This window comes from Chrysemys picta, chromosome 1 (assembly GCF_011386835.1).
Source record: "Chrysemys picta bellii isolate R12L10 chromosome 1, ASM1138683v2, whole genome shotgun sequence".
NCBI lineage: Eukaryota > Metazoa > Chordata > Testudines > Emydidae > Chrysemys > Chrysemys picta.
In genome coordinates this window covers 227,109,189-227,120,561 of record NC_088791.1, presented here as the reverse complement: position 1 = coordinate 227,120,561, position 11,373 = coordinate 227,109,189, and the positions used below count along the sequence as shown (strand labels likewise).

General features: G+C 38.1%; 1 protein-coding gene across 7 annotated transcripts in view; it reads right to left on the bottom strand.

Annotated features, from left to right (window-relative positions):
- Positions 1-599: 599 nt before the first annotated feature.
- The window catches only part of NLGN4X (neuroligin 4 X-linked), a 271,563-nt gene continuing 260,789 nt past the window's right edge, over positions 600-11,373 (bottom strand). For all 7 annotated transcript variants that reach the window (XM_005283341.5, XM_005283340.5, XM_005283344.5 and 4 more), the window contains one exon: positions 600-4,145. In XM_005283341.5, coding sequence (XP_005283398.1) covers positions 3,296-4,145 — 850 coding nt within the window. In that variant the 3' untranslated portion in view covers positions 600-3,295. The remainder of the gene's footprint in view (positions 4,146-11,373) is intronic.

The following is an 11,373-nucleotide window of genomic DNA, read 5'->3' as shown; positions in this document are numbered from 1 at the left end:
AGCTCAGGTATGTCTACACATGCTGCAAGTTGACTGCAATGTAGACACAGAGGCAGTAATAATGAATACAGATAGTTTTATCTTAATTCCTAATCTGGGAGACAATTTTTTCACATTAAACTTTAAATTTACATGGGAGGCAGTTCAGCTATGCATTCCCTTCGAATACTTTGATCTGTGAGAATGTTAAACACACACAAAACAGAGTTCAATGGGATCCATAGAGCATAGGGATAAACACATGGAGCTTTCTCTTCCAGAATATGTTCATCATCTGAGCATCACCTGAGCAACAGGATTATAGATATTTAATAGCCAGGCCAACTCAATATCTTGAAAATGCAACCTCTACTAATTTAATACTATTATACTGTATAGCAAGGCATCATTTACACTGTATCATTAAAAAGGAGATTTAAAAAAAATAATATATGTTCCATTCTATATGCATCCGAAGAAGTGGGCTGTAGTCCACGAAAGCTTATGCTCTAATAAATTTGTTAGTCTCTAAGGTGCCACAAGTACTCCTGTTCTTCTTTTAAAAAAAATATTTTTCTACCAAAAAAAAGGGATGAACACATAATTCTTTGCACAAAACATTAGAAAATACTGTGATATTTTATTATTAAAAATGCTGCTGAAAAGTTTATACATATGTGTCCAGCCATATATATCTTCTATCATTACTTAAGGCAAAAACAAAAATTTGCAAAACAATAACAAAAGAAACCATTAAACCCTGCGTGCCTCTTAAGGTCAAGACTATAAGCCTGGGAAAGTTCTTGTTTTCTTTTCTTTGCCAAGTATATTTTGTTATCATTATTATAGAATTCTATGAAGATTCTATAAATATTTTCCATTTATAAATCATACATCAATTCAGATGTATTAAATTATTAAATTGACTTGATCATAATTATTTTTAAAAGCTAAAATCATTCACTTACAGGAACTTTTTTACCCAAATGTCACAAGCCTGACACATTACTGTACATATTGCTAGCAGAAGACAATTGGAAGTACTAAACAAATACTGTAATTCACATTACAAATATACCCAACTGGTTATGATGCCAAGCATCACTGCCTTTTTTTAGAGTCATGAACTACTGCATCTCAGCTGAGGCAATACATAGGTTGTGGAAATGGCCTGGTAAAAAGTCAGCTTTAATAAACATTATGGGATGGATCAGTGAAGAAGAAATTTTTCCATTTGCTACTAGATGCAGGTTGGGACTGTTGCTTCAACACTTTCTAATCTGTATAACATATCTGTCTTCTTACGTATAAAACATGATTGGTCATATGATGCATTTTTACTGTATTAAATCTCTTTTCATTTCTCTCAGAACCCACTTCTCTGCCATGCACACACAGCAAGGAGTTGTGCAGAGCCCAGAGATTTTGATATCATTGTCTACAATATCATTTCATGGGCTGGCTATTCCAAAGTGTTTTATCACAAAGGTAGAAGGCATCTTGTGTTAGGTTCTGTATGGGACAGACAATATGACGGTGCCGTGCCCAGTTTGGTACTGAAATAAAAATAGAAAATACATCTGGGATAGTCATGTTCAAGTGCAGAGCAACTTTGTTCAAATATCTTTGGTTACTATCTCTTGATGATGCAGTCACTTTCTAACGACAAAATATAAACAACCTTCATCAGTTAATAACTCATGTCTAGCTTTTCGCACTTGAATCAGCTGTTTAAATGAAACTGCTGAGCCACTTGTGCGACAGCTCGTTTTTGCCCTTAGTTCCCCAGTTAAGGGAGGGCAGGGGAGAATAATAATTTCACCTTTTACTGACAATGAAGCTGTCCAGAATTTTCATATAAATTCACACAGAGCACATTTAGCTACCTCTCTTTTTAGTTCTCAACAATATTGATTGGTTTTGTCACAGCTATATAATTAACCAGCAAAAATAGAGTTTTCAGACAGGTGCACTCTTGATCACCATAACGGGATACTGGCTGAAAAAGCTCTTTTCATACCAATCAGTCATGACCTTTCCACTTTTAAAAAACCAAACAAACCACCCCACCCCCTTTCCTCTGTCAAATTTCATTTTCCCTCGGTTTGGCAAAGCTGAGTGGGTGCTTCCTCAGCAAAAGCTCTTCTGCAGCTGCTGGTGAATATAGAGCTAGTTTTCCTCATAAAAGACTGACCAAGAGGCAGGTTTTCTTTGAGTTTGTCAGGGCACTAGATTGTGAAGCAAGTCTTCCTAATGTATTAAAATAACCAAGAACTACAAAACTGGACTCATTGTATTGTTGTTTCTTTGCTCAATTCAACAAGCTTAAAACAATAATCGTGATTTCCATTTTCTGATCCATCTCTGTGTTGCAATTTAATGAAGGCTAACACAAAAAGAAAAGAAAAAAAATCTAAAAAACAACTGTCTCCTAAGAATGCTTTAACATGCACTTCTGTAACCTGTAAGGGAAAATACGCAGGTCACACAGACAACTGTATTCTGTGTATGATACCATGTCCTCCTATAAATGAAACATGTTAGAAAAACTCATGTCTTTGTTCACCACTAGTAATTAAGAAGAAAATCCTCCTTTTGGTCTGGAGGAAACAGAGGTGATATGACTAATGTATATACACATAGGTCACAACTGAAAGCACAATCTCTAAAAGTTCTTTTCAAACTGAAAACGTCAATAAAAGCTTATTTTTTTAAACTCACAGCTATGTACACTTTTTACAAAGTTTCTTTAAATATAGTTCAGGCTGGCAAGTCATCTCTTTGCACAGAACTATACGTATTTTACTGCATAGTCCTCTTATTTTTAACAATAAAATCCTATTTCCCCCTTCTGGTTACAGCTTCTTATGCTGGATAAAAGCCCACGGTGATGTCTTTGTTTTAACAAGGGCCAGTCATGGTATGGCACATAAAGAACTGGTGTTTTTGTTTTTATTTCATATATTAAAAAAACTGTACAGTCACTGGCTCTGTGTTCCAGAAGATTCTGCTTCTGTTTGTTACTCTCAAAACATCCTTTCAAGTGATTTCTTCTGGCATCAACTTTCAATCAAAGCGGCTGAGATCTTAAAGCAGTATCATAACAGCAATGTACATGTTTCACATTTCACAGGGTTTGAAGCTGATTTTTAATATCAGAGAGTTTCTATGGGAAGGATCAGTAAGAAAATAAGGACTGCCCTTCGTGTTTACTTTTTGTTGTTGTTTTTTAACAAGTTGTTCAATGGTGAATGCTCTTTTCTCTACTTCTTTTTCTTCCAAGTGGCTTGTGGGGTAAGAGGGGGAAATGGCAGAGCTATACCCTAGTGGTGGAATGTCCATGGGGTAAATTAGTACTGTTTTGTCCTCCACTGAAGGTGTTGAAAGTATGCAAAGGTTGCATTCCTGTTAATGTATTTGGAATCATGGTTATGGTGTTGGGTGTCATTAGTGGAATGTCATCTGGGGACCTTCTCAAAGTAAGGGTGTAGTCAGGTGGACAGGTTAGTCTCAGGGTGTCATGTGCCTGCAGCGATTCACACTCGTGGTCATGCTCTAGTTGTTTCATCTGCAATGACATAATCTCTTCATTTTGTATGTGCGCTATATCATTGGTTGTGTTCCTCTGGGGGCTAGGGCGCCTGTGTGTCTCGTGACGTCGCTTGTCTTTCTTGTAATACAATGCAGCAAAAGCTAAAATGTTGAGGAATAACAAGGATGCCCCCACTGCGATGGTAACACTCAGCTCTGTGGAGTAATCTCGCTTGTTTTCTATCAGGACAGTTGTATCCTCTGGGGCTGTTTTGTGGGTGTCCTTTGAATGTTTAGGATTGTTGGCTGGTGTCATTGCTGGGCGTTTTGTCGCTGGCCACAACTTTCCAGGAGAACGTCTGGTGACATAAGGAAATGAGGTCATATCAGGAGGCGGCACCTTAGTTGTTGTGGAAACATACTGAAATATTTCATTTAAGTTGTGCAAGTGTGGTACAAGTTCCAACCAGAAGGCGACTTTTGTTGCTCGATAGTGATCCCGAACTCGGGGTTTCAGGCCAATGTGCAGATAGAGCTGGTCTTTAGGGTTATACTTAGACCAGGCCACTTCTTCAAAACGGTTGGGTTTTGTATGGATGAACTTTGTGTCTTGTGGAACAGGCTGGTTTGGATCTCTACAACAGTAAAAACAAAACAATATTACACTCAATCAAGAAATGAACTCTGTTTTATCTGACAATAATTAACTGAAACTGAAGACCGTTAGCTAAATGTAACCCTGCAGTGGTGCCATTAAAAAAACAAAAACATTTACGATACAGGAAATATGAGATATTACAGTAGTTCCCTATATATAGAATAGAAAATAGGACTTGATCTTACTCCCTCTGAAATCAGCTGAAGTTTTGGCATTGGCTTCAAGGATTAGGCATTAAAGATGAATTTTTGAGAGATACTGAGCACCTGCAGCAGTGAGAGTTGTAGGTGCTCAGGATGTCTCAAGATTTGACTTTCGCTTCAGGGTATCAGGTAACACTGTGTGGTTGTTAAAAATTGACTGTTAATGGAAACCAGACTCCGGCTGCAATGGAACTATGACAAGATGTATCAGCTAAGGATCTGCCTAATGCTTTTAAGTTGGTATATAATAATAATGTATAGGGTACATTATAATAATAATTAATGTTGGTATATAATAACTTCAAACCATTGTGACATAGGGCTAACACATAACTGAGAAAAAATTCTATCTATTTGTATATATGCCTTGCTTTATGCTACTATTAGCTCTCCTTTTCACCAAACACGTGAGGGAAAAGCTTTGTGTTGACATGTGGCAAATCTTTCTATCATTTGTATTAACAAATTACTATTTGTGAGTACAGTGTGTTAAACACTACTAAATATAGCATCACAGGCTTTGACCTTGTCCAAACATCTTAGGATGGGGGTGGGGAGGGAAATTAGTACTAGTCCAACTGCTTTTACAGGAGCTCGGAGCTAATCTCTAAGGGGACAATATCTGATCAGACCAACATTTAAATTTGTATTTTCTACCATCTTTCCAGTTTTATACTTTTAAGAACATCATCTGATATTAAAAAAAAACTTTTAAAATATATTAACCATTCAGTATAAATCTGTTCATGTTTGACTTTTTAAAAATGAAATGTCCGCCTTTAAATTAGCAGGGGGAAATTAAAATTAAAAGAACCAAAACCAATAATAATTTGAATCTGCACAAACCCTTTAGCAATAACATGCATGTTCCTTCCTTTGAAACATGAACGCTATATCTAAGTATAACAGCTAGTTAGATATTCCATTTTGGGGAGGGTTCAGCTTTCAGAGGGCAAAGAATATTGTCCGTGTTTATAATATATCATACTAAAGTACATAATGTATCTTCTATGCATTATACTGACATTTCTTTTCACCATTCCCATATGCATTAGTTTATCATTTTCAAAAATCAATCTAATCTTTTTCTTTTTCTTCTAATGTGCTCTTATCTATGTTCCAGGAATTCCCTCATCCAATATTACAGTTTTAAAAGCTTTTTCGTTTTCTTTTTTTAAATGCCCATGAGATGATTAAATGTTCCCAAGGTTCTTTTGTTGTTCAAAAACTGTTATTCCTTAGTGCTAGATCTACACTGGCATTTAGCTTTAATAATCTAAAGATGCTTCTATTCACCTGCTTACCAGGGGGAATTTATCCTTGAATTCAATCAAGTAAAATACAATTTTAAAAATTATTCTTAATCTAATTTTGTCTTTTTTATTATTTATTTATTTATTTTGCATATTATTCTGTACCACATGCCTGCCATCTGCTGAAGATATATGTTGGGTATTCCAGAAGTTTTTAGATTTTATTCTTTTAAGTTATATCTACGAGCCGCAATTTGATCCCATATTGTTACTCCTTGTCTGAAGCTAAGGTAGAGCTTCCCCTTTCCAAGCAATACTGCCAGAGATTTCAATGTGCTGCCACTCTGAGGAATTCTAACATGCATTTGAAAAGGAAATAAAATATTCCTTTTGTTCTCAAAGAATAGAGAGGAGGATTTGGCAAATCCAGACAAGTAGGCACTGGCTTGATGCAATATATCTACTACAGTACTTTTGGACACAAGACAAGAATTCTAAAACCTGGATAAACTTACATAGATTATAAAAGCACAAGTCATTTCCCCCCATTAGAAACTCAAAAGCCTGGAACAACTATAGCAGGAAATTAGTGTCATATTTTCTATCCTCTTTCTTAAGCACACACTGTTCCAATTCATAGCCCTAGAAATCCTGGGCCATGTTCTGCAGTGTAGGTGCAGAAGGTGTATAAATTAAGCCAACAGATTCAAGTTAGTTGTGCTCAAAGAACTAAACCCAAGGGACATGAGAGGATTCAGTACATTTCATGAAACACAGGATCAGGATCATGGGCTGGATACATTTACTATTATTCTTCCACTCCATCCCACCCTCTACGTATGGAAATGAAGACAACTTCTTTTTATGTGACAATACTGTAAAGTGAAATCCTGACCCCTCTGAAGTTAATGGAAATGTTGTCATTGAATTCAAATGAGCCAGGATTTTACCCATAAAATGCCGAAATGCCAGCAAGATGGACTACTTTACCTCATAGTGTCATTTCTGAGGTAATGTTATCATTGTGTAAATGACTGCAGAATGCTGACCATGGTTACAGCAAAGATTAAAAAATAAAAAAAACCCACTCAGCTAAACTGGCATGTTTTTAGATTTCACTAACCATCCCTTCCCTCACCCCTTCCCGCGCCACAAAGAGTTGAAATGTGTGTTTAGTAAAGGGAAAACTCCTATACCATCCTCCAACTCTGAATGCAAAGGGTTAGGGAGTGTGTAGAGGAGTAGTGCCCCACTCTGTAGGAACTCCTTACATGCCAGTGTGAAGGAGTATGGGTTGGGGATGGAAGATCTGTTGATATGAGGATATTCTTGCCCATATCGTAAAATAGTCAGAAATAACCTTTGTGAAGCTATTCCATAGGCTTGGATGGGGGACATAATATCACACATGTGAATAGCTCATGGATCTGCATAGTTGGTTTCACTTGGCAATTAGCCATTCACTTGACTTTGGACCTTTCACTTGGCACTGTCCCTCCACTTCCTGTTTTGTAATTTTAGCCTTTCAATTTACTTTTTGGCCTATAGACATTCTGGAAGCTCATCCATGTCTTTATGAAACAAAGAAAACGGCTGGAATGCTTCCTGAATAATGCAGATAATAATATAATAAAAGAAGAACAATGCTTTTCTGTGTTTCTATAAATTCTCCAGCCAAGCTCTCGGAACATTTCAATGAATTATGGTTTACAACATCCCTCTGAGTTAATTGTTAGTATTAGTATCCCCGGTGTTTCAGCTGGGGAAAGAGAGGCACAGGCAGGCCAAGTGACTTGCTCAGAGTTACATACAAAGTCTGTGACAAAGCTAGGAATTCCTGGTTCCCAATCTTGTGCTTTAGCATAGACACCATTCTTCTTTTCATATAATTGCTAGAATATAATTATTGATCAGTGTTTGCTCTCTACTAATGATGCTTATTTTAAATGTTTTCACTCTAAATTCGCTCTACACCCAAAATGTTCTCAAAGTGAATGTCTGCCACCAAAGTACCTTCAGATCAGTATCTGAGAATAGTCTCTCTTGTATCATCTAGCCATTTTCCTTGAGGGACTGACTCAAACTGTAGACCTTTCCTAGGGTGACCAGATAGCAAGTGTGAAAAATCAGGACAGGAGGTGAGGGGTAATAGGAGCCCCAAATATCAGGACTGTCCCTATAAAATCAGGACATCTGGTCACCCTAACCTTTCTAGAGAGGGAAATCACAGAGAATTCATCCACCACTCTCTTCCACTTTCCTTCTTTGTGAGCTATGACTCCTGTCGTTATGCCCCAGTTATATCCAGTAGCACAGTGATGACCAACCTACAGTTCTTGATGCACAGCTCTTCAAAGTGCCTACATGCAGCTTGCTTCTCAAGTGTCATGAAATAAATGTCTTTGCAATGATGTGATGGCTGATTCAGGAGCAAAATAATAACACATGCACACAAGTTGAAGCTCTGGCAGCCAGTTAAGATAACGGAAGACTTCACAATGAAACACTACTGAATTTCTCTGTGTATTAACACCAGTAGAATGAGAACTCCGCAGGGAGTCGCATCTCTCACTGAGCTCTACATAATGCTGCTCAAATTGTAACCTTTATCTAACAGTTTTCATGAATATATTAACTGTTACTTATCATAATAAACTTTTGACAGGCACTTTTGTATTCTAAATATGTTTCATTCTTTTGTGGCACTTTGTGACTTTGCTGGATGACAAAATGCATTTCTGCAACTGAAGTTCAGTGCCACTGTTGCAGCTGCACATGCGCTGCAAACATACTGCACTCTCTTTGTTAACAGAAAGGCAAAAGGCACCCTTGAGAGTGCACTTCCTCTCAACAATGAGTTTTGCTGCAAGTGGGTGTGTGTAAAAGAGTTTACTCTTTAAACTTCTGATTTTTCCCATGCAATCTCTTAATAATATTGGCTTCTGACAGCTATTGTATCTATTTATGAAACCAAAACAATAGTGATTGTACTTTCTTTCAGTAACACAGACTTGGAATCAACCAATCTCTTCAAACAAAAAGATAAATAAAATATTAGAGGGTAAGCAATATACACATCTTTTGTAAGAAATCTTTGAAGATTTGAATTCAAAATAAACTATAAATGCTAGAAGGAACTGAAATCTGAGGATCTTATAATGGAAAGTGTCAGGCCACCTTAATAATAGGCATCACTACCAGTTCTGCCTATACACTGAGAGATCTATTCATTCAAATTATCATTTGTTTCAAATTTGGTAGAGTTTAGGAAAAGTATTTTACTACTATTTTTCTGCAGAGACCTATTACACAAGGTGTTCAATACGGAAATCAATGTCTTTTCCCTTCGGCCTGTGTAGCAGGGCTCACCCCTGCCAGGGCACTTTCCTGTGACCAACCAACTATGATACAGTCAAGTCCCACTTCAATTTCCCCTACATTCCCTGGGGCTGACTGAGCTTTCCAACTTCTCCACTACAGAGAATGGTCACCTCCTTTCATAGAATCATAGGGTCAGAAACATCTAGTCTAATCCCCTGCCAAGATGCCAACTCAGAGGAGGCTATCCAGCCTCCTTTTGAAAGCCTCCAGCAAAGGAGCTACCAAGGCAGTCTTTTCCATTGTCTTACTCTTCGTACAGTTAGAAAGTTTTTCATGAGATTTAATCTAAATCCACTATGCTGTAGTTTGAACTCATAACCAGTTATCCTGCCCTCTGTAGCAAAAGAGAACAACTTTTCTCCATCTTTTTTGTAGCAGCCTTTCAAGTATCTGAAGACCACTATCATGTCCCCTCTTAATCTCCTCTTTTCTAAACTAAACACACCCAGTTCCTTCAGCCTTTGCTCGTATAGCTTTCATTCCATCCCTTTGATCATCTTTGTTGCTCACCTCTGGATCCTTTCCAGTTTCTCTACATCTTTTCTATATATTAGTGACCTAAACTGGACATGGTACCCCAGCTGAGGCCTTCCCAGAGGTGAGTAGAGTGGTTCCCTTTGCCGAGGAAAGGAACAATGTCCCTCTCAGAAACCAACTCAAGCCCTGGCTTCAGGGACAATTTCTCAACCCCCTCAAAGTACAACATGTTAAAATAGAGCAGTCCTCCGTCCCACTCCAGTGTCACCATCTCCAGGGCCCCCACTTGAGAGTCAAAAAACCACTCCATTCCCCTGTTCTTCTTCCCCTATTCCAGGACCTTAACCTCTTGCAATTCCCGGTGCTGCTTGCAATCCTTTTCCTGAAGCCCTCAACTGATACCTTATGCAAAAGGGCTCCCTGTAGTGTTTCACTCCTGAGGTCCCTGTGCCTGCAAGTTCTACTCATTCTCATGGGAACCTCCAGAATCAACCCTCTAGTTTTTAGACTTGGTTTGCAGTGATTGAGCTGTTTTTCCCCTTCACCTAGGATCCTCTTCAAGAGCCTTTTACATGAGAGAGTTCCCCAGGTCTGGCCAGTTTTCTCTGACTGCTCTTGTCCACAACGCTCTCTAAATAGCTCTCATCCAGTCTCTCTCAGCCCCAGTTCTCTTCACTAACAGCTCTCAACTGCGACTCTCTCAGGTTTCATGCTGCTCCTTCCAGCTCCCTTTTCTGAACTACTGTCTGGATCTTTTATAGAGGCCAGATGCCAATGACCATTGGGAGACAACTAATTAGTCACAGGTGAATTGGACGCATTCCCTCTTAAAGGAACCAGTCACCCTGTGACACCTATACATTCCTCTACACTAACGTAAGTAGAGGGAAGCAGCAGGCTGTGAGCTGGGCAGGTAGGTAAAAATGGGGGGTTCCAATGCCTGTTCCCTCAGGACTCTCCTCTGTGTCATATGTAGTAGGTGGAAATAGTTCCTGAGGGCCAAGAGAGGGTGCTGGGGAAGGCAGGAGGTAGGCAGTATCACTCAGCAGGATGTGCCCCAATGGATCTCAATCAGCCAGTCTGAATGGATATCCATTTGTACCTACACTGCCTCAAAGAGGAGTACTTTCAGCAAGCCACTGGGAGGTGCCCACGGGCTCCATGCTTAGAGCTAGGAGATGATTCTTCGTCTTCTTCTTCATAGTAAATTCATTAAAAATGCATTTTGGAGGGGCACTGAAACTATTCACAAATCTGGGTTGAATTCAGCAAATAGTTTTGCCAGGAAAAAAACATGGAAAATGGCAAAATGGTTAATTTCAACCATTTTGACATTAAAAGTTTTGTTTTGACCATTCTAAAATTAAACATTATTTTTTTTCATTTTGAAACAGTGTTTTGTTAATAAATTTAGCTAATTTAAAAAAGTGAAAACCAGCTTAACATAACCCAAAGGGAATAGAAACAAATAAATTATTTGTTTTGGATTGGACAAAATATTTTGTTCAGCCCAAAATGCATTTTTTTCTCATTTCAGCAATTAAAAACAATAAAGTTTCAGTTCAAACCAAAATGATTTTTTCCAGCTTGACTCCTAAACTAAAATATCAGCTCAGCTCTATCCATGCCTCTTCTTTGGCATTGCCAACCCTTCCCTGCAGTGGAGCATTCAAAGAAAACTCAGGACGCTTCTGTGACATATATGGACATTTCCTGCAATATCCTGGGCAAACTTTATTGAGCTAAGTTTATGTATCTTGTGAGTTCATTGTATTATAAAGTCAAACTTAGATGTATTATTGTGGGACTATATGTAACTTCTTTAAGGGGAGAGATGACTAATGAGAACTTTGGGAAGAGTTATGAGTTTCAAATGACTCTTTTAAACAAT